Raw genomic sequence first — 23,917 nt, 5'->3', positions numbered from 1 at the left:
TCTCTGGTCTACATCTCCCTCTTTTGGTTTCAAACCATCACCCCCTGCCCTGTCCTAACAGGCCCTGCTAAAAAGTCTGTCCCCAGCTGGAGCATGCTGGGGCAGGCTGGTGTTGTTGGCAGGGTGCAAGGAAAGGTTACACAGAGGGCTGTGGGGCAGAGCCAGAACAGACTGAAGAGGCTCCTGGGTACAGCCAGGTCACCCTGGACACCAGCCCTACGCAAAGCTGCTGGTAGAACACAAGCAGGGGCAGCTGGGCAGGCCCATAAATGTACCCACCTCTGCCAGCAGAGGTGCCAGGGGTTGAGGAACTGGCTCTGGTTCCCCTCTTCTGATGCCACAGGTGAGGATTTATTGTTTCCCTAAATTAATTATGAAGCAGCATCTCCTCCTTGGCAAGCAACTGGTGATAAATCACTGCTGGGTGTACGTGGGGCTGCTTTACAACACAAAAGAGCAGAGTGGGCTCATCTGTCTTCTGATTCTGTGCAGCCTCCTGGCCTCCACCAGCACCATAAACTGGGAGGCAAACACAGAAAGCCCAACCCCAACTGTGGGGCTCCTGTCTCCCAGCACAACCTCTTCATGGAGAAAAAGAGATCAGAGCTGCCAGGGGTGGTAGGGAGTTCTCAGAGCCAGGTCTCCCCTCAGCCTCCTTTGCCCCAGGCTCAGCACCCCCAGCTCCCTCAGCTGCTCCTCCCCACACTTGGGCTCTAGATCCCTCAGATGATGGTGGTTTCCCCTCCTGCAAACCTGGTGGCAGTGAGACTGGGGAGCAAAGCTTAAGAACAACCCAGCAAGAACTTCTCCAGGCTGTTTCAGGAGGTGAAGCCAAAGCTGTTGCCCTGCTGCTGTTCCAGATGGTTTCTCCAACCACACCTTGGTGCTCCCAACTGCAGGGTGGACTCCTCCTGGGAGGGATGGAAGGTTTTCCTTTGAGGGAAATGGAAACACAAAGATCCCAGGTGCTTAACTGGTAACAGGCCTTTACTTAAAGGTTTCCCCCGAAACGCAGTACAAATGTAAAAATAAACCTGTGACATCACAGAGCACACTCAGCTCAATTAAAATTTGTTACATGCAGGACACAACCAGGGCATTAATTCTGAGCCACGTGCCTTTTTTAACTAGTGCAAACATACAGCTGATGTTCAGGGAGTGCCCCTGCTGGGTCCTGCAGAGACTGGCCGGGTGGGTGTTGAGACATGGACGAGAGAAACAGATCTCTGGGGAGAAGGGGCTGCAGGGAAGGGTGCTGGGGAGATCCAACAGGACATCTCTCCTTCCACAGCAGGATGTCTTTGCAGAGGTACAACGTGTTCCTGTCTTCTTCAAGTATCTTCTCGGACCTTCTCAGGGTTTGGATTGCTCTAGGTGGGGTTGTCTTCTACAAGTCAGAGGCTGAGCATCTTCTCCCAGGACCTGCTCAGCCTGGTAGGCGTGGGGTGTCCCCACAGATGTGTGGGCATCACGTGCACGTTACCAGGTGGATCACACAAAGGAACAGGGCTGCAGCCACCACTGCTGCCTGGACTCCTCACAATAAGGTGCAGAGAGCAAGAGGATGGGGCCTGTGACCCAGCCCGGGGTGTGCAACCTCACCCCTTGCCAAAGGAGCAGGGAAAAGCCAGGCACTGTGGACAGGTAGGCAAAGAAGGGTTTCCAGAGCAGAAAAGCTGCTGCCTGGAGGGCAGCTGTGCTTCCAGAGCTGTTCCAAAGGTGCAGTTCATCACCCTGTAGCATCTGTGGGTCTCAAGCTGGCTCCTGGCAGCATCTCCTGCTCGAGGATCCTGATGAAGTCTCGGTGCTCAAGAGCACACAGAGGACTCGAGCAGCTCCCTGCTCAGCTTATGTCCAAGACAGAAGGGAGACCAGAGCCTTGGCTCTTTCTTCCACCACTTCATCACAGCATCTCTGCCACCATGGTCAGTCTCCAGTGAGAGCATTGCTTCCTGGGCTGGAGGATGAAGCCTGGAGCAGGCAAGAGCAAGCCATGGGTTTGGAGATGCTCAGTTCCACCTTCCCTGCAAGGACAGCTCAGCTCCTCAGGAGCAGACACACTCTGCTGGAGGCAGGATGGAGCAGACCCTGGCAAGCTGCATGATGGTTTTCACCACGGTCATGCACCATAATAAACACCAGCAGAAAGTTCAGAGCTGTCTTTGAGGAAAACCTCACCCTTCAGAAGAAACAAGCTCTCTGGAGAGGCTGCTCCAAAGGATCTTTGTAACTCATGTAGTGACTTTTAGGTTGAATTGGCTCCATAATACATCTCAGAGGAGGGATGCTGAGATTTTTTGGAGAGAGAGCTGAAGAGAAGGCTGATGTGCTGTGTGTCAGCAAACAAGAGTCAGGGAGAGCAGCTGAAAGAGGCACTTAAACTGGAAAGACCTTCAGGAGTAAAGCCAGGTGAGCACCTCTGGCTGCTGACACAGTTTATGTGCACGTGTGGTTTCAGACTGCACTGGACAGCCGTGGGCCTCGTGCTTCCCATGCTGCATTAAACACCCACCACAGAATGAAATCTGCTGGTTCTGGGCCTAACTGGTGCCCAAACATCTGGCTGAAAAGCAGAGGGATGTACAAAATGAAACCTGGCCCACAGGCACACTTGTGCCAGTGAGATTTCAGCAGGTTGCTGAGGAACAGCAGCCAGTGTCACTGAGGAGGGGGAAAAGAACCAGTGAAGCAGATAAACCTCTTCATCTGGGCACTGAAATACAACTGTGCTCAGCACTCCTACCAGAGCCACACCCAGGACCTCTTCTCTCCTATTGCACTTCATAGTAAAACCACTGTGAGAGAGAACTGTCATCTGCTGCAAGACACCAAGGACAGGCTCAGAGCACTGAGCTTGCACATGTCTCAGGTAGGTTCTTGGAAGACTCAGCTCCTCCAAAACACAAGTTTTGGAACTGGGGCTCCACAAGAACTGCCACCTCTGTACAAGAGGAACAGAGCAGCACTACCTGCCCACTGCCTCATCTGCACCAGGAGCTGAGGAGTGCAGCCAAGTGCTTTGAGCTAGTTCTTCAACCCCTACCTCAAGCCTGCACTTCCAAAAACATGTCAGAAGAGCAGTTATTGGTACATTGCTAGACTTAAACTTTATTATTTAGACTTAGACTTAAGTTAAAGCAATAAAACATTCTTCTCCTGCACTAAAACTGCCCCCTCCCCACGGCACAGCCCCACCCTGGGCAGTTACAGGTACACACACTGTGCTTGCACTGCAATAGCTTATTCTTTTTTTTTAGGAAGGAAAAGCAACTGTAACATTGTGGTGTTCTACATCCACAATTTCAGTCAGAAAGAATGGAGAACTTGACAAAGCCATGTTGTAAACACTGTGGTGATACTGAAAGAGAAGTCACAGACAGAAAGATCTTCCCACTGGATGTTAACCTGCAAATTTGCTTTTTATCCCAAACTGCCACACTTAATTTTCCTTTAATAACAGAAGTTGTGGGTTGTGGTAGGGATGTTCAACCCCTTTACTGGAACTTAAACTCTCTTGGCTTTTAATTTTTAGCCAACACAAATCTCATGCTTTTCAGTGGGGACAGATCTGAGCAACTTGTTAAAACTGTTTTTAGCAGAAACATTTAGTTCTTAGAAGCAATTGGGGCCAGGGGGGATTCACAGTATTCAGAGGTGCCACCAAGTGCCACGAGGCACCACGCTGCCCCCCAGACCTTTTAAAAGGCATGAAACTACCTGAAAAGGGAAGAAACTACTTGGCAGGAGCTCCCTTTGGTGATTCCAGGCAGTAAGCTGCTGATTTGAGCATGATTAAAGTGCAACACCAGCAATTTAACAGCCCTTTAGCCAAGGGAGCAATAAGTCAGCTTCTCCATGGACTTACAGCTAGTGCACCAAACATCAGACTCTTATCCTCCAAGATTTAAATTACAACTGTAAATAACAGCCAACAAACAATAGTCTAAATTACAGCCAACACAGAAACAATCACAACACCAGGTAAAATAGAAATGGATCTGTCTTTTGGCAGTGATAGGCAGCGACTGCATTTAGCACCTACTCTTTGCAGAGAAACAACAGCCCTGACCTTGCAGTTTGCTGGGACCTTCCCCTGCCTGCCTGAGCTGCTAGGGCCAGAGCAGCCCATGGAGTGTGGAAAACAAGCCCAGAGAAGCAGCAAGGTGTGAGCACTACCTTCTCTTTTTTTCATCTTCAGGTGTACTCCCTAGGTTAGAGAGGGGAAACAGGGTTTATTCTACACTGTACTGAGGTCAAATACCTGTGCACAGGAGAGGTGGAGGCTCTGTGGCCACTGCTGTGTGATGCAGGTCTTCCCAAGCCCTGGGGAACAGGAGAGCTGAGGAAGGTCTGAGCACACTCTAGGATATGATCTCAGAACAGGGTTAGAAGTTTTTAACTGCAAGCTCTAGCTGAGTTTTGACAGCCAGCAGAACCACCATGCACAGAGCTCAGAAGACAATGTGTCTGCAAACACATTTGAAGTGTTAAATCACAGGGAGGGGAAAAAAAAATCATCAGTGGAGAAAATGAAGAAAAACTAACACCCACAGCAGCCCTTAGAGCAACCAGCTGCAACTGGTGCTTTACAGGAGTTGCTGTTTCCCCTCCACATCGTGCTCTGAGGTGAGCATCTTCTCTCCAGGCTGGCCTGATGAGACAGGAGGCAGGGAGAGGCTGCAAGCACAGAGCTGTGAGAACATCCCAAGACATGCCCAGAGCTGTTACAATTTAATCCAGCTGTTAGACCAGATTCTGAGCTAACGCTGGGCAGGCTTCAGCAAAGCTATGCAAGATGACAAAGAAATGGGGGAAAAAAAAATCAATAGAAAGTAAAAGGAATAACAAAGCAAAGTATAACACCCTGTTCTTTTGCCATCCGATATGTGACCTGAGATAGCTATGGATTAAAAGTTTGGGAGGACTTAATTCAAGTCTGAAAGCAAGAGGACCTTCACCTTATCTAACAAACCTACATTAGACAAAGAAACTAAATCAGAAACCAGATTATTTATCTCTCACTGCCCTCAGGAGAACTGATCCTTGGAGAAATGGCTTATCTACATTGGGAACACCTTGGTCTACCCTTCCTCCCCACCTCTGCATCTATCCATCTCTCTGTCTCAGATGCAGACTCCCCTTAGGAGGCATTGCACAGGGTTTGACTTGCTGGAGAACACTCCAGCAGCCAAACTTACAGCTCTTTCCAAAACTTGTTTTCTTCAAGGATCAGTTGTCAGAACAGAGAATCCTACTGACACTGCTGGACTGAAATGAGAAGATTTAGACAATTTCAAAGCTGAGGTGTTGATACCAACGTGCTGGCCACTCTCTGCTCCCTATGGGCTTTAATTTAAATGGACATTAGAAAGCAGATGCTGCTTTATTTCACGCAGAGGATTCCTCAGTGTTCTTGATCAGATTTGAACCTTAATTCTCTTTGGTATTCACTGGCCGACTCTGAAGTTAGGGTTCATGTGAGTGCAAGAAAATCTGTGTGCTGACTTTTGGTGTAGAAGGCCTGAACAGGCCCCAACTACCCCATAAAGATCCTGATCACCATCTTGATCTCTTTCCTGCACACTGGGCAAGGTGATCTCTTTTTCTTCAGCATCTTTGCACACTTGAAACAGGCCACAAGGTGAGCGGTCTTTCCATGGACAATGTTCCCATCCCGTGGTCTGTGATGGCATAAGAAGCAAGGGTTCAATATTTTTTTTATATTCTCTAAAGACTCTATTTCTTCCTCCTTTTTATGCTCAGTGACATGCAGCAGGGACTCCTTGCTTTCACATCCTCTTGCCAAATCCAAAGACTCGATAGAGCCGCAGGCATCCGCGCGTGATTTGTTCTCTACCAAGTACAGGTCTTTGGGTTGGCCAACTGGAGCAGAAACAGTCCTTCTGCAGTCTGGGACATCTATCCCTTCATCCTCACTTTTGTTTTGCATAGCATCAATGTTGGACAGAGAAAGAGAATGGGCCAGTTTGGGACAGTCTGAGTACCAGTCCTTCCGCAGGGCCCAGCAGCGGTAGCAGTACCGTTTGCCTGGGGAGTTAAATTTCTTGCACTTGGTGCATTGCCAGCAGTCCTGAGCGAGGCAGACAAAAACAGCAGTGAGTTAGTGTATTCTTCCTTACAACTCCCTTCCTCTACACAGGAAAAGCAGCAAAAGAGCTTCATCAAAACCAGACGTTCACTACTGAGTACGAGCCTGCAAGCGCCTCGTTGCTCGTTTGATTATCAGACAGCCCAGACAGCATCTGACCACCCCTGAGCCTTCTACAGATGCTGATCTCTTAAGCATTAACATTTGTCCTTCCTGCCTCCTGGCCTTCAGCATTCTGGAAGAATACAATGTTCTCAAGCTCTGCAGTGTATTGCATTTTCAGTATCTCGCTCTAAATTCAAGGGTAGAGCTCCTGGAGTCAGGCAGGAATATGCTTCCCTGACTCACTCATCACTTAGCATCTGTTTTATCTCCACAACTAAGAGCAGCTTATTTAATTACCCCACCTAGCAAGGGCAAGGGCTGCCCGAGTTCAGAGCCATGATTCAGCTGTCCAGGGCCAGGGATGTCCTCGTTTGTCAAGCAGGTACCACCTAGAAAACTATGCTAAAAATTTTTGGTATCATGATATGATTTTCCTGACTAACAACAAAACCTCAACCAGGATGGATCAAAGGAGGCAAGTTTCATGTCCTCCTGTATCCTGAGAGAATTCAGAAGAGGAATGGGAAGGGTGATAAGCCAGTAGTTACTGCTTGTTCACTCCTCCTTGTTCACTCTTTCCACCTTGGGTTTTTTCTCCATTTAAACAGTGCCTCTCCCTGTCCTTAGACAGGCACTGCAAGGGGAAGGACATGACAGCTGGTATGCTGGCTGGGCTGGGATGAGAAGAGAACCCACTTCTCAGACTGCCACAAAACCAGTGACAGCTTCAGAGCTGGCCAGGACACTCAGGACTCACTGGAAACCTGATCTTGACAAAAAATTCTACAGACAAGGGTTGTTTTTTTTTTTGTAATCACTCCAGTGATTACAAAGTGCCTATTTTAGATTTAAGAATCTCTACCAGGGACTATGTTCCAGACTTCCTTTCAGAAGACAACACAGAATTAACCTTGTTAAAACATGCCTGGATGTTGTCAATACTCACTTCATATAGCATTAGACTGACCATGCTGGAAACTGAGGGCCTAATCCTCATCCACATCCCACGTGTGTGAAGGGCCAAGTTAAATCAGGAGGAAAAAGCCAGAGGCTGCCTGTGCTGACAGTGCAACACCCTGGCACAAAAGGGAGGAACAATGTAGAAACAAGGAGCCTAATCTCCTAGTCAAAACTGCCTCCCAGCTAAAACCTGGAGAAATTCTCACACCCTGCTGCAAAAAGTGGCTGAAATCACCTAAGTTCCAGCACTGCCCTGGGGCTGGGTGGGTCAGAGCAGGGACAGGCTGCCAGTGCTCAGTGCCTACCTCAGAAGCAGTTTCTGTGTCTGTGTCATCACTTAAGCACTCAGAATCCTCAAAGTCCTGCAAGCATGCATCCTCAGTCACCTGGAAAGAGGGGGAATGTTGTTAGAGGGGCAAAATAATCTCTATTTATGATACGCCTGGCACTGTACACCAAAATTATAACAACTGTCTTGCTATGATAATTTTAATGAACAAAAGGCTATTTTATGTACTGTATTCCAGAACACTGGTAACTGTTGCTGGGCTGGTTTACAGTTGTTTTATTTGCCTGTGGTCAACTCCTACTTCTCTCTGATGCAGACTAGAATCCTATAAATACAAACACACCTGAGTGGTCCTATTCATTTCCTTGGAGGAAATAATTAGCTCAACTCTTCTAACACATATCTGATTAATGACCACCTCAGCTACCAGACCCAGGCTAGCCTAGCTTACACTGAATGCTAAGACAAGGCAAACTGAGATTTTCCTCAAGTCTTTTCATTAATTAGTCTTGTAGAAACTGGCTAGAAATCTATCAAAGTTGCTGCTAGAGTTTTAATTCATTTAAAATTATTTTGTGCCTTGAAAACACAGGTGTTTAAACCCACACCCAAGCAGACTGACTACACAAAGCTATCACCCCATCTACAGATTGGTGACAGCCTTTTCTAAAGCCAGTTTAAACTCTGGGTGGTTACAGATCTAGCTCCTGCAGTATCAGCACAGCACCACGAGATCCACCAGAGAAAGCCAAGGTGTAGACACACACTGGGGCTGTTTGAAGAGGTACCTTTTTGTCACCTTCTTTCACTTCCTCACAGTCAGCTGTTTCCACCCTGGCTGCAGCACTGCTCTGATCTGAGGGGCACTCGTTGAGGAACCACAAGTCATCAGTAGTATCTGAGACAATGGCAGTGTCTATGTCCTGTGGGGAAAGAACCAGGAGAGACTGCTCAGAGCTCAGCTCAGCAGCAGCACCAGCATCACCACAGCGAATCCTCTCCCCTTTTCCTAACAGCCTTCTCAGCCCTGGGCAGCTCCTCCAGTCACCCCTGGGAGAGAAAGGGGCAGCTCTCACAAAGACACCCCTTTTTCAAGCACCTCATTCCCCTGGCCAGCTGCCCCACAGCTGCTGGCCACCATGCTACAGCCATCTGCACCACGTAACAACCTTCAGCCCAGCAGAGGAGACACCAGCAAGGCTCTGGAGTGCAGCAGGATCTCCAAGGGCTGTTCACAGCCTTCAAGAGAGTGCCTGGTTTTATTTAAGAACACTAAAGGTAACCAACCACCTGATGTGAAAGGCTGGGACAGGAACACACAAGGGAGAGGCTGAAAATCCTGGAGTGGGAAGGGGAAAGAAAGAACAAGAACGTTTTATTTATTTGGAACCCAAAAGAGGAGAGGAAGAGATACAGTGCACCTATTTAAAATGTCTACACACCTGGTTAGTCTGAATATCTGTTGATCCATTACTTCTGGACTTGTAATTGCTTCTGAGGTTGCCTAAAAACCACCATGGAAGACCAGCTACATCCCATTCCTCAAACACTAGGTCCAGTTTAGGCTTCTTGCTTTTAGAGAGGTTTTCTATTAAGTCTTTGTCTGTAAGAGCCAAGTAGAATCTAAGTCATGCCACACCTACATCATTTAAGAGACTAGCAGAGAAAAATTTGGCCCCATCTGATTTCAGAAATCTTCCCAGCTCCTTCTCACAGCCAGGTACTCCCAAGAGCTTTGGGGTTTGTGTGAGCGTGCTGGGATGTCGGATCTGCCACACATCTGTACTCGTGGAGCTACCCCAGTGAACCTGGCAAAACAGACACTGCACAGCCATCAGAGAAGCATCCCAGTGTTCCCACTATTCCTGCAGCAGTACAGGTTCTCTTTAGCTTTACCTTATTTTTAAGACTCCACACAAAACCATGAGAACTTCTTTCAGAGCCCTAACCAAGTCAATGCTGAGCAGATTTCTTGAGCGACTTCAGATGCAGAGAGAAAGGGTTTGAATTTAGTTCAAATTTCCAGTGATGGGAGCTCCTGCATTCCCCAACCAGGCTCAAAATGAGGAGCAGGAAGACAAAAATCCATCCTCCATAGCTACATGCTTCAGCCTCCTTTTTAGCCTGTGCAGTTTAGTCTCTGATCCTAAACTCAAGTGGTCTGAATTTCAAGATAATCTTGAATCTCTTTCTTCAGTGTCAAGAGTTTCAAAGGCACAGACAAGGACTGTTTCCACCTCTTTTATAGATGCAGCCAGGAAAACATCCACCACTCTCATTTCATCTGGAAACACCCACACTTGCAAAGATTAAGCTTTACAAATTAGGCTCCTTGTTAGGAGAACAACACGAGAATAGAAAGTAGAAAAACAGGAAAATTGCTTCAGTAACATGAGGAATCTATGAGTGAACCAGCACAAAATCCCTGGACACTAAACCAAAGGAAATGTCTAAATATGAAGGAGCTGTATTACACTTAAAGCTGGACAGAAAAAAAACAAATTTCCATTGTTATTCAGTTCCCCAATTGGTTTGCAGGTAATGACTGCAGATGGCTCAGGCTGTGTTCTATGTAATCAAAGGAGAGAGTCCCTTGGGAAGATAAATAGATACAAGTATAATTCCAGCATTTAAAATACCCTGCAGCAGGGTCTGTAAAATTTTTGATGGCATTGTTCAGTGATAGATGTTCTTTTGGGGCTTAACCTGCCATTTTCTTCCAAGTGTTTGTTTATTTATGAGACCAAATAACCAAGCTAGAAAACATGTCTATCACAAACCACTTCTGGTGAACATTTGCAGTTCTCTCAATCTTTAGCATAAAATGATGATTTTTTAAGATCATATCCCACAACAGGTTTTTATTAGTCTCCCAACACCCTCCTCCAGCGTTTTGCTGATGCAGAGCTCAACGTGTCACACTGGAGAAGGTGCAGAGGAGCTTGTACACGTTGTGTTACTGCAGAAGAGCTGGCACTCACCTTCATAATTCTCACATTTTTGCTCTGAGGTAGCCAAAGCAGAAGCCTTGCTTTCTCCCTCCATGCCACCAGCACCAGAACCTTCCTGACGGCTAAACTGCAGGAAGGAAAAACCACATCTTAGTCCATCAGAGCTTACAGGGACAAGGGGATGTAGCACTTCCATTCTGAGTCACCAGCTGCAGTAGAAGATCAAGAAGTTATGAAGAGAAATAAAAGTTTCTGACCAAAAACTACACACTATTAACCCCTGAAGAAGGCGAATGCATCTGGAATTGGCACAAACGACATACTTGCAACCTAGGAAAAATCTTAAGATTGGCAGCAGCCCAAAAGTTACCATCTTTAATGCAGTGCTACTGTGATCTTTGTGACTCTGTGGCCCCCAATGTGAACGGACACCTCCCAGATCAGACTACTGGAATCCCAAAATACACCTAGAAACAAGTTTGAGCAGACAAAGATTTTTCCTAGGTTTCAGATTCTTCCTGATAGCTTCCAGAAACAATCCTACTAAACACAAAACTTGTTCACACGTTTTAGAAAGCTGAATTATTTGGCAATTCCTACTCAGAGAAGGGATGAGAGAGAGGGGAGACAGAAGTGAAAATACAGAGCAGGCTGGAGGAACTGAGGACTAGAAGTGCTACACCCCAGAGAAACGCGCTCAGAGACTGGTACTCTGCTATGAAGAGAACAGAGAAGGGTCACTCTGTCCCTGTTCTGTGGACTCCCAAGAACTTTTCAGGAAGGTGAGGACCTGGCAGCCAAGCAGCTCAAAGTTCTGGCAGTCCACCATGCACAGGTACAGAGAAGGGGCACTCTGTACAACAAAAGAAACCACCAGGCAGTGGGTTTACCTTCAGCTGGTCTTGGCTTGGCTTATCGACGCTCTGTTCCCTTGCGTGACTCTGTGCAGCATCTAGATGGCAGGTAAAACAAAAGAAAAAACCTTCCCTGGTAATAACCATTCTCACAACACAGAGGGTCTTCAGCAAGCAACCAACGAGCCAGGCTTGGCAGACCTCTAAGAAATCCTTGAAGAGAAACAAGAGCCTTTTCTGCCCTAGAGAGCTGCCCGTGTCCTAGCCAGGCATGGCTCCAGTACTCCCTAGGCTTTGCTAGGGACATAGGGAGGCAGGAGCCTATGGAATACTGTCTGTGCCTCCTTGCAGATGAAGCTTGATGACACCTCACAGTCAGAACCTTCTTCCCAATGTGAAAAATTACTCCTTTTCCTACAGGCTGTCCTGCCATCGCCAGCTCCAGGTCCTTTACACAAGGAGGCAGAAACCCAGAGCAACAGCAGAGCGTGGGGCCTCTCACTTGAAGGCTGGATCAGATCCATGCTGAAGGTAAGCAGAGAAGAGGGAGATTTTTATCAACACCTGAGGACACCATCTCTTTCAGGTTAGGCTGAGACAGGAGAAAACACCTTTCTTAAAGGGTGTGGGCATGAAGAATGATGACTAAAGAAGGGAAAATTCCATGCACAGCAAGCTCTTCCCTGGGTAACTGCATACACATCCATAGCACAATTTAATCCAGGGGATGATGCTGGCATCAAGAATTAATTAAAAGGCCAACCTAAATAGCATGAACAATCAAAACAACAGAAATCTTTCTACATAATAGGAGAGCCACACTTAGGAAGTCAACTCTTTAAACAGGACTTGCTAGAGAACAAAAGATGGAGGGATGACTCCTGCTTGTTCCCCTCTCAATCCAGCAGGGAAATTCCCTGCTGAATGCCAGGGAGACAGGAACAGTCTGATTCACACCATAAATTGTGGCACTGGTATGAAAACACTGAAAACTGCTATTGGCAGAAAAGTGGACCACAAAGCAGACCACAAAATGACATGGTTCTATCCCATATTCTCTGCCCTCCGTGCATTATTCAGCTTTCCTTTCTTCCCTCCTAGCACCCTACTGCTTCTGCAATCAGTGGTTATTTAATACCTGAAGGAAAATAGAAGCCAAGTGGCTCACCCACAACTGCTTTGGCTCTGCAGGGGCATTAGAAGAGGTGCAGACTTACCCTTCTTACACTATAAATAATGCCAACTAGCCCTAAACACTGTGAGAAGACATTCCACTTCTCGTGAGGCTCCCACAGGACACAAAACGTCCTTAAACAGGAGGTATTCCTAAACACACCTCACCTCAAACACACTGGGTGAAAGCCAGGCAAGTAAGGACACCATCTGATAATGAGCATTATGTAAGAGTTCAGACTTTATTACCATGATTTACTGCAGTCCCTTCTCCTTCTGCAAGTGCACTTAAAAGAAGTGGCCGAGCCAATCTGCAGAACGATGTGCTGATAAGCACTGATTGGGCTAATGAACACAAGCAGCTCTGACAAAAACTGGATTGTGAAGATCTCCACAAGCCCTGGAGCACCTCTAGTTATTCCTATCTTGTGACAGAAGGAAAAACAACACTGAGAATTGTCCTTCCAAACCTGGTCTGCCAAGCTTGGTTCGTTTTCTAGCCACGCACACCCACACGCAGACACGGTGGTATAACTCAGGGAGCATCTCCCAAAAGGAACAGAATTTCCTTTGGCAGGTTTAAAAATAGTTACACCATGACTGGAGCATGCACACACACACACACAGAGCCAGCTACACACACAGCCACCTGCACACAGCGAGCAGAAGGGGACAGGGCAGCAGAGGAGAGTTTTGCTGGGCTCCTTTGCTCTCCACGTGCACTGCCTACAGGGGAGAGGTCAGGGAATCACACTCACACAAGTATTTGGTAGGTAGTGTGTGTTTAGACCAGAGTCCACTCAGGAAGAGAAAGAAAGGCAACCTCAGAGGCACCAATATGTGGCTCAAAGCAGAGGACTAAGCAGTTTAGGGCCATGTTTTCTCAGTTTCTAAATTTGCACAAGCTTTTATGCAAATACAGGCTAAGCCCTTATGAAGAACTAAGTCCTTATTCTCTGCTTAGAGAGCCCAAGAAGTATGGCACAAGGCTCCACAGCTCTCCCAGAGCAGCTTCCTCATGATCTGCACACTTGTAGTTTGATTAGGAGTAGAGTAAGGTTAATGGTTGGACTTGATAATCTTAAAGGTCTTTTCCAACCTAAACGATTCCATAATTAGGGTTTTTTTTCCAGTGAAGATTACCAGCCATACAATGGGAACTGGCTGCAAGGAAGCCTTTGGCTGAGATAAATTCAAGAATAAATTCTAATTTATGACTGAAGGACTTTTGATGTAGATAGATTTGATTTTTCTTATGAGCTGGGACAGTAACAGTGACCTTTAAAGGTTCAAGTGTTCAATTAAAGTCCAGCCCTCTTTGGCTGGGTTTCCAGCACTCTTATATTCAGTTTCCAGACTATGAAAGTATAAAACAAGGTGAGAGTGAGAAGTTGCATGCAATGAAACTGAGAAATCAGCAATGATTTGGAAGGGATGCTGCAGCCATGTTGATTTGTACATCCAGAGTATTTAGCTCTGTCTGTGTGCCTCCAGAAAGAGCATGTTTGCTGCTCCAAGGTTTGGCTGTTGCTTACAGGCAGCCACATTACTCAAACACCTACACAACCTCCTACCACAGCTACTGATGGTGGACACAGAGGAAAGTCACATTCTCAAAGAGATTGTCTTGTCAAAGCCTTCATTAGCAGTTTGTTGCAACTTCAGGAATGTTTCACTCTTCTGAATATCATTACTTACCCAGGTTACATCAACACTACATTGAATGTACTTGCCCATACTGTGACAAACCTACCTGCCATGGCAGCAGAAGTCAGGTTCCGTTTCAACATGTCATAGACTGGGCTGTGGGAAAGAAGGGGAGAGTTCAGCACCCTCACAAAACCAAGCAGCACTCCCCTTTGAAACCAGGGACAGAAATCTCTGTTATTATCCACCGGAAACTGCACTGGGGGGTTCCTGCCACTCTTAAATGCCTGCTATAGAGAAGTCTAGATGAGAACTTAAAGATGTATATTCTCACTAGAGACCAAGGGCATGAGAAGATGTAGAAATAAAAGGGGGGAAAGATGTTCCCTTGAGCAGCTCCCTGCCTGGACTGCTCAGAACTGGCTCTTCAGAACAAAGGAGCTCAACTCAAACTTGACCAAAGCATTACCAATAAGCCACTTGGTATTCAGGGAGGTTTATGTGACAGTGAACAGGAGCAGTGACACCAAGAGCCTCCTCTCTTGGCAACCTCTACACCACAACATACATTAAAGGTGACTTTTTCCTACCTTGGATCTTTTACAGAGAAGCTCTCCAGCCCCAGCAGTTCTCCCAGCTGATCTCCTCCACAATAGACCATGTGTTGCTGCCTTTTGTCATATAGCTGCCTCACCATGATGTACTGTCCTAGGTAATGCATAACCTGTGGGGACAGAACATACCATTAGCCATATCTGGAGCTGAAATGAAATCCCCAAAGACCCTGGAAATGTGCTTTAGTTTCTACCTCCTGCTACCCTGTGCAGTGGGAGTCAAACAGTACTTGCTTTTAGACCCAGCTGCAATTTTTCAGTGCTTCCCAACCAAGGCAGAGTTATTTTACATATTGCTATAAGGTGTGTAACTATTAACTCTTGGCAAGAAGGAAAACTGAGTCAAAGGTGGAAAAACACCAATCACTCTGCTACCCCACACTAAAATGAACTGTGACACGGGTGGTAATGATTTTATCTGGCCAATGTCCCTCAGTGAGAGCTGCAGTGCACAGCAAAGTGTATTAAGCACAACATAAGAAGGTTCCACCAGCTGTCACCCACCAAAGTGACCCTCCTGGATCATAACATCACCAAAAAGCTGCTCGCAGTACCCCACTCAATGCAGAAAAAAAATGACTTAACTGACTTAAAATGTTAATCTCTACATGTAACCTGCATTTAATACTCAACTCTCCCCATTTAAACCATTCAATTTGTTTTTGCAAAACTTTTCAGAAGCTAAATAAGTTATTTAAATGCATAAGTGTTTAAAATAAGTCACAGGGCTCTGCAGGAATATTTGACACGTTCATAATGAAAAACCACTGCATTTAATTTTTTGCAGACAGGATACTCTTGTAAATCACAGTCAGTGTCATTTTTTTTTTAATCTTGTACACATATTGCATTTTAATCTTAAAATAAATGAATTGGCAGGGTCTTTTGGGTTTAGCTGACAACCCATTTCAAAGGAAAGTTAAAAGAAAAATATCCCTCACATCCCAACAGCCCTATGGGTACAGCATCCTTATTTTGCTGATAGGGCTTCAAAATAGACAAAAAATGAATAGGCAGACCCCTCCCTTCCCCACAAAGAGCTAAATCCCCCAAAAAAACAGAGGAAGGCACAGTTTCAGTGCCTCAAAACGGAGCCCACCTCCTTCAGTGTGAAGGTTTCACCCTGGGCACCTGCAGCCTGCAGAATCTTCAGAAGTGGCAGTTTGGGTCGAACCTGAAACACAGAGTTTGGTTTGGATGAAACAAAGCAGTGACTTGCTGGAAGAAAGCACATCACTCTGGCATGCAGGCCTGCAAATCAGGAACAATTTCTCCCTCAGGGCTGTGCCAGGCTGCCCAGGGCAGTGGTGGAGTCCCCACCCCTGGAGGGGTTTCCAAGCCGTGGAGATGTGGTGTGAGGGACACGGGGCAGTGGGGACCTGGCAGGGTTGGGGGAACCCTTGGACTCCATGATCTGTAAAGTCCTTTCTAATCAAAACAATTCTGTGATTCTGTATCAGAGCTAACAGCTCTCAGTTGCCCAGGTCAACCTGTGTAAGACACACCAAGCAGGGAGCTGACAACCCTGCTATGAGCTGGAGGTCAAGGGAAACACCACTTGCCTCAGGCTACCCTGCAGAAGGCTGGTGTTCTTTTTTGAAAGTAATCTGCATGGACAACTGCTTAACAAGATGTTAGGAGGAATGGAAATCACTCTGACTCAGGTTCCAGACAAAAAAGAAAAAGCCAAGGAATGTGGGCAGCCAGCTCTAAAGGCTTTAATCACTCACACTGCCCCATTAACTTTGAAGTTATTCATCCTGGGAGGGAAGTTTGGAAATTCAGACCTTGGGTATGGAGTCCTGGGCAGTGACTCACCACTTAGTAGAATCCATAGGCACATAGTAATAAGACTGGGGGTTAATTAACACCCCGGATCAGAACCTGCATTTTCTGTGCACCTCAGTCACCAGAGTGAATCAAAATCCTTACTATATAAAATATAAACCACCCTGAGCACCATGCAACCACTCCACAACCTCTCTAGGTTCCACCCACACCCCCGAGTAGCAGATGAGACAGATGATGCTATATAAAACAGCAGCAAGTTTTAAATAGCTCCTTCCCCCCTACGCTGCTACTTCAGCTCCTCCAAGAGAATGCCAACCCCAAGGAGAGTGCCACCACATCACCTGATGCCTTGTGTCCCCTAAAAACATCACCCAGGGAAGAGCCACTGCTCTCTGAAGGCTGCACCATGGTGTGGTTGTACACTGGTGCACGCTGAACCCCTTCCTCTGCTCTCCTCATCTGTCAGCTGCTGACACAGCCAGCTATCCCAGTCCATCCCAGTCCATCCCAGCACAGCAAGCCCACTCCCCAGCACACAACGTGCTGTGCTGTTTCCTCTCCCTCTGACAAGGTTTATCCTCTCCCTGCTGGCAAGCAAAGGCCTTCTCCTGGCAGTGTCAGGTGGGCTCACCTGTGGCTCACACCCACCCCTCCTCTCTGCCTGTATAAGTGCAATCCCACCCTCCCCTTCCTCTCCCAAGCAGCAGAGCCCTGCAACATCTCTTCAGGAGGCTGCCTGAGTTGTGGCACCATTCTCCTGCACAAGGTAAGGAGGTGTTGGTTGCTTGTCATGGAGGTAATTTGTCACTCAGCTATCAGGCAGTATCTTAGCAAGGTGTTTGTTCCACTGGTTTCTAATATTGTAGAAAATTAAGGTCTGTGAGTGTGTCTGGTCTGTGAGTGTGCTCCTTATTGTGTTTGCTAATGACATTTTCAAGCTCCAACAGAACAGCTCATGTCCAGCCTCAAGTGTCTTTCTCAGCTTTTTCACTAGAAAAAGCTCAGCACAACTCCAAATAAGTGCTTGTATCAGCACATGATTTCAATAAGATGACATTATGTGTTTGCACTCACTCATTTCCTTAATGACCACTCTCAAATGGATTTTGAAGTAACTTCTTAACACATCTCTTTCTGATTAAAGCAGCAACCTAGTTAGCTTGATCATTTTAAAATGGGCCCTCAGCTACTACAGTGCAGTCAAAATGGAAATATTTATTCCACGCTGCCTAGGACATGGAGTGTTGACAATCAATATTTTGCTACTAATATCAGAAGCTATTTACTTCTTTTTTCTCATGCAGAGTGAATCGAATAAATAAGCACATGCATCAATTCTCTACACAAGACCTGGCTCCATTCCAAAGCTGCTAAATTAAGCCTCCAATGGGAGGCTCTCAACTTCCCACCAGCTTATTTCCAGTCCTGCCACAGCCCCTTGTATTGTGGAGATGTTTTTTATACTGAATTGGCTCTGGAAGATTGGATGCCTGGTCTTGGAGAAACTGCTTTGGTATTTTTTTAGGCCAAATTTCTCCTGTTATTGTTCAGAAATTCCTCTTCTCATGGTGTTGAGCCATATTCAAACCACACACCTGCCACCCTGGCCTTGGCTGGAGGCTCCAGTTACCTTTTGTTCCAGGGATATTTAGGGTACAGTTGATAACAGGAGTACTTAGTGTTCTATAATTACCTAAGATGACCCCAAAAAAGACATGGGGACACATTACTGCCTAGTCAAAGTTCAGCACACAAAGTTACACAGCTCCAGCACAGCTATCCCAGAGGCCAGCATCAGGAGGGATGTTGTAGGTGCAATACTCCAAATACAGGTCCAGCACAAAAATATGCATTGCATGATGTCTTGTATGGCCAGGTTTAAGTGCTTCTCCCCCTTATCTGCCCTTAAAATGTTCATAAATCATTGATCTGACAGTGAAAGCCAACACAGCTCCTCAGGATAAAAGCATTCCTCTGTTAGGCTGAATTCTTCTTAAATATCCTCAAGAGAGCTTTGACTTGATGGGAAAAATCACTGTTTCAGTGAGGAGAAAGCAGTGGAGACAAGTGGGGGAAGATAATTACCTGGCTGACTTGTCCCAGGGTGAGTCTGCAGGCACTCTCAGCTGCTGGATGCTGGGCAGAGCTCGGAGATGACATTGTGGCAGTGAGGAGCTGTTCACAGCACAGACCTGTCAATGAGAAGGTTCATGTACCAGTTGAGCTGAGAAACCTGGTCTGGAGTTAAACCACTTGTATTGCTTAGAAGCTTCAGGAATCCAGTGTTTAAAATCAGCCCTGAATAGATCTCTTAAGTGCTGTCTAGTGCTCATGTTACTGTGCCTTTCACCTCTGTCCACACTGATCTGCTCTGTCCTACCCAAGCTGACAAACTGCCAGGAGAGCAACTGGGACACATCTGCTGTGGCACTGAGGATGCTTTGACTGCCCACCTCTGAGTGGCACATGGTGTCTGGGGGAGCTGCCAGCTCAAGAGAACTTCCAGTCCTCCATCAGGCCGTTAGCAAACTCTTAACAGGGTGAAATCCTTGAGTCAGAGGCAGGGAAATAGAAGCTGAGTCACAATCCACCACAATGGAAATCTTCACAAGACAGCGACCCCCCCACACCCTCCTCCCCTGACTGCCCAAAAGGAGTAGTCAGTGCTGATGACAACAATTAGCACATTCCCCAGCTGCCTTCTCAAGAACACAAAACCTCCATCCCAAAAAGCAGCTGCCTCCACCCCAAAAGACTCAATGAATGTTTTAACAGCATTACCGGGTGAGGAGGTGAAAGGAGCCTTTCCTGGAAAGGAACAAAAGGGGAAGTCCTGCAGCTATTTGAATTTGTCAGGCCCTATCAGCTCCAGTCCCACCCAGAGAGCACAGCTTCATGTGCAGAATGATCTGTAATGACTCATGTTCACAGCACCATCTAGTTCAATCCACCCCACACAACGGGTTGGGAAACTTCTATTTAAAGGAGGATGTAAATTAAGTAGTCACTGAAAAAAAAAAAAGTTACTGGAACTTGCTGGTGAAGGAACTTAAGTCTTGACCTCTTAGACTCAGCACTAAACCTCAGAACAAGGTACCTGTAAAATGTTTTTCCCTGGACCCAGTTACAATAAAATCTCCATTTCGATGTGAATCAGGTTGCACTTCTGCAGGCAATACCAAAACGAGCCCTGAAAATGCCATTTTTTGTAAGCTTCTGAAGGCTAGAGCATGAGAGGAACTAAAAAGACCAGCTCCTGAATTTGCCTATGAAGCTGCAACTTCGGCAAAGTATTTACTGTGTGGAATCTGGAAGAAGTGTCAACTCTTGCAGCAGCCTAAATGAAACTTGAAAATGTGAAGCCAAAAGCTACCGAAGCAATATCTAAATCCTTTCACCGACTTTTCCAGATATAGGAACTGAATTTCTTATCACCACATCAGTTACAATGTGCACCAGCAGGATTAGCTGCAGGAAACGGTGAACACCAGCAAATCTGCCCGAGGATTTCACCCAAACATGTGAGCTGCAGACAAAACACCCTGAACATCCAGCTAGCAGCAGAGCAGAGACCTCAGAGATGAACAGAAACATTTGCTTGGGCACCAACTCAAACTACTGACCACCATTCAACCCCTCTCCCTTCCCTGCCCCAGGTATTAAAATGGACCTAGGGTGACTTTGTTAGAGAGAGTTCTTAAAATATTACATTTCTCTGAAGGCACTACCTGAAATAAAATCACTCCTGAAGATCAAACATATCCTTAAATATCGAGGAAAGCTTGATTAAAGCATATCTAATATTCAAGCTTGATAAATAACACTGATAGTGAACAGATCTAGGTAGTAAATCAAAAGAAGTGATTTAAAACAGCTAAAAACAACTTCCCAGTTATCAGCATCTTAAATTTTAACGTTTCTCCTGGATAATACCAAGCACACTGCACCACCAGCTGCCCACAGCATCCTTCAGCAGCTGAGCTGGACTTTATGCTGGCTGCAAACTTACCGACCTTGAACTTCTCTGCTCTAAAGAGGATCCCCAGGATGGAGCAGCCTCTTCCCAGGTCCTCCTGCAGCTCCTGTCCAGAGGAACCTGCGGGTCCTGGAGCAGGAGATGAACTCCAGCAGCCCTGGGGGTGCTCAGTGAAGCCTCCCCAGTAGCTCTGTCCCTCCTGGGTGAGTTCCTGGTCCTGCTGCTGATGTTCTGGGCTCTGAGTGGCTCTTTTAAAAACCCCTCCTGCCTCCAGCTCAGCTCCTCATGAGAGGGAGTCACCCAAGACATCAACTTCTGATAAGAGCTTCAGTTGGTGTGAAAACCAGCCCAAATGGGACAAAACAGCCCACCCTGGGTTCAGAGTCAGCTAAAGAGCCCTCAAACTGTCTCAGTACTGATTTTATTAGAGCCTTGCCTCCAGCTTTTACAGATAAATGGTATTTTTGCAGGTTTGATTTTTAGTACTGTTCACTTCCTTTCATTTTAAACTGATCTCAGCATTACCAAACGCTGTCTCCCCAAGCATGCAAGCTCTGAACTATGTCTAGGCTGCAGATTCCCCCAGGGTTTCTGGAGGCAGTCACCAGTCCCTGTCCTGCCAAGACACAACATCTCACTCAGGTTCCCACCCTCTGTACTCTACCTGGCCAGGAACACAAAGGGTGGAAATTCCTGGAGAACTGAGCCACTCCTTGCTCAGGGAGCCCCTCTTCAACGTTCCCCTGCAGCTCAATTTTCCCCACCTATTTTATGCCAAATGTTTTACCTCACAACCCCGGGAGGGTCTAAACTTGCAGGCAGCTGAATGAAGCACCAGTGAACTTAACTGCTGTTCCTCTCTGGAGCTTTGGAGCTACATCTGTCAGAAAATGCCACCGGGCCACAGCAGGGACTGGGAGGAAACCATGACTCAGTGGGGAGTCACGAACTAATGGGGTTTTTTTTCCACTTGAATGCTTTATATGGTCATGCACACCACAGGAACAAGTCTTCTGCCTCTTGTGTGAGGAGAAGCTCCTTCTCTGAAGAGATCACAACCCCCCTAGACCACAGCTTTGATGCTCTGCAGAAGGACAGGCTTGAGAGACAAGATCTCAGCAAACCCAGAGAGGGCAAGGGTAGGGGGTGTGGATTTTTTCTTGACAGCACTGTCTGGAAAGCTGAAGCTCAACTTTTAATTCAAGTTCAGCTTTTGTTTTAAAGTCTTGTTCTTTGGAAGAAAGAATACAGCTTCTCCTTTCTGTGTGGAGGGAAAACACAGCAGGGAATGTACAGCAGACACTGCTGCTGGGGGTATCTGTGGACCCCCTTCCACGGGGGGGTCACAGTCTGAGACATTTCAGTCCTATCCCCTGTCAGCATCACCCTTTTTTTGTGCTTTCACACAAAGCAAAACTTCTACCAAACCCCAAACTTGCAGTCCCCTGTACCACATCTCTAGAGTGGCTCTGGAGGGGGAGGGTTATTCATTTAATTGCTTTAAACAAGCATTAATCTGACAATCGAGTCAGAGCTAATTAGTTTTGTCCCTATCAGTGAGTTTTCACCCCTCCAAGCCCTCCTGCCCAGCTATCTCACCTGGTTAGGTGAGAAGCAGGAGCAGGAATCCCACCCCAGCTCCTTGTAAAGCCATTCCCAGCTCCCCCAGTGCTGGCACAGGGTTTCCACCGAGCTCCCCGGGTTGTACTTTCCCCTGATTGCATCTCTGTGTGCCCAACAAGTTCCTACATGTCCTTGGAGAGCTGCACCACGCCAGCATGAAGGCAGCTTCAAAGCTCTCCTTCCCCTGCCACCTCCCAACAAGTTCTGCCCTGTCACTGCTGAGACCTTTGGCTGGTTCTTGGAGGGCTCCTAGCTGAGAAGTGGCAGCAGGGGGAGAGAAAAACTGAGCTGTGAATTATGTGGTGGAACAGATGTCAGGCTTTACAGCCTGCTTGACTTGACTTTTTGCTGTCCTGCACTCAGTTAAGTGTTTTAACTCGTTGCTTTGATATTGACTTGGCATTCAATCAGGCAAAAAATACCCTGAGAAAAGCCCCACTTCACTGGGGAAGTTCTTTAATGCATTATTTATGGCAACAAAAGGCAAGGCTGCTATTTTTAACGTTTAGCTGAAGCATTGATTTTACAAGAGTTCCTTTTTTGGCAGCTGCTTTGGGGCAAAATCCAGATCTTCTAATACAAAAAGAGGTTTCATTCTGAATTTCACCTGATGTGAGTTTTGTTGCTGACAGGACACCTCTGACATGAGCTGTGTGCTGCTGCTGCTCCCCAAAGCTCAGCCAATAATGCACCAAAATCAGCCAACCTTCAACAAATATTAGGAGTTAAAATACCAGTGTTATGCAACCCTCTTTTTATTGCTAAATATGTTAATCAGGAGGGAAAACAAAACTGATAGTCTCATTTTAAAAAGGTACTGCTGGCCAATTGCTCTGCAAACCTCCCTAAATGTGCTGAGTTGGTTGTGGGGGATGCTGGAACAGGGCAGTGCTTCCACTCCAACACCCTGGTTTCCATTTATCTATATTTTATTAGGTGAAATTGGGCTTTTTTGGGGGTCTCTTTTAGCAGCCACAGATATTGCTTAAGGGGATGTCAAATCAATAGCATTATTTCAATGCATTTGAGCATGAAACATAAAAACTGGTCAGGAAAATCAGTTTCTCCACCAGGTAAGGGCCACGTCCCACCCTGAAGTGACTGTGCTGAGGCCTGCCACAGAAATCACAGCTTCAGAAGAACTCAGGAGCCAAACTGAAGCTGAGAATCACACAGATGCTTGGGATATGGCTTTTAACCCTTTTCTATCAGCACACTTCCCTCAGGAGATGAACTTTAACCCTTTCCCATCAGCCTGCTTCCTTTGGGTAATGAATTTTAACTATTTTCCAGCAGCCCATTTCCCTTGGGATGTGAATTTTAACCCGTTTCCACCAGCATGTTTCCTCTGCAGCTCCCCAGGGTCATGCAGGGCACCAACTGGCACCTGACCCACCCAGTAGGACCAGTTGGCACTGCCCTGCTTGGAGAGAAGCAGAGCCACCTACCCCAGCAACACAGTCACCTGGAGAGTGCTAAATAAACAGATGCCAGAGAAAAAAAACAATTCCAAATTCTTACACCAGCTCTGTGTTCCTATCTGTGGCCCTTTAGCTCAGTTATTGCATTTTCTCTGAAGAGGTCACCCTTTATTAAACTCTGCTTCTGTCAAATTTAAGTCTTGGATAGTTGTAGATTGAATTCAGCTCTTTTTACCCCAGGATGGGATTTGTCAGAACTGCCCAGCCTAGAAACAAGGGATCATCTTTTAAAGCCTCTCTGTTTAATAAGCATGAAATGTGGCACAACTCACCCTGGAGTTATTAATCCTTCCCTAAAAAATTCTCCCTTGCTGTTAATATTGCATTTAGCAGAGCAGCTCCTT

General features: G+C 46.5%; 1 protein-coding gene across 1 annotated transcript; it reads right to left on the bottom strand.

Moving 5' to 3' along the window:
• Positions 1 to 5,536: 5,536 nt before the first annotated feature.
• MDM4 (MDM4, p53 regulator) lies at positions 5,537 to 18,653 on the bottom strand. Its single transcript, XM_008938816.1, has 10 exons — positions 18,579 to 18,653; positions 15,802 to 15,876; positions 14,679 to 14,812; positions 14,195 to 14,244; positions 11,305 to 11,366; positions 10,445 to 10,541; positions 8,906 to 9,066; positions 8,252 to 8,386; positions 7,480 to 7,560; positions 5,537 to 6,091 (listed from the first exon to the last, which is right to left on the bottom strand). Exons 1-10 carry the CDS (start codon positions 18,651 to 18,653, stop codon positions 5,537 to 5,539), a joined length of 1,425 nt encoding a protein of 474 aa, XP_008937064.1.
• Between the last annotated feature and the right edge of the window lie 5,264 nt (positions 18,654 to 23,917).

The sequence above is a fragment of the Merops nubicus genome, unplaced genomic scaffold (assembly GCF_000691845.1).
Source record: "Merops nubicus isolate BGI_N331 unplaced genomic scaffold, ASM69184v1 scaffold19634, whole genome shotgun sequence".
Taxonomy (NCBI): domain Eukaryota; kingdom Metazoa; phylum Chordata; class Aves; order Coraciiformes; family Meropidae; genus Merops; species Merops nubicus.
The sequence above is the reverse complement of the archived record's forward strand: the minus strand, read 5'-3'. Positions and strand labels throughout refer to the sequence as shown.

What these genes read in the sequence shown, in the direction of transcription:
- MDM4 (XM_008938816.1), bottom strand. Translation starts at nt 18,653, where the DNA reads ATGTCATCTCCGAGCTCTGCCCAGCATCCAGCAGCTGAGAGTGCCTGC. An exon ending in AAACCTTCACACTGAAGGAG is followed by an intron (nt 14,813 to 15,801) that starts GTGGGCTCCGTT and finishes CTGTCCCCACAG; the next exon opens with GTTATGCATTACCTAGGACA. An exon ending in CAAGCCAAGACCAGCTGAAG is followed by an intron (nt 10,542 to 11,304) that starts GTAAACCCACTG and finishes TCCTTCCTGCAG; the next exon opens with TTTAGCCGTCAGGAAGGTTC.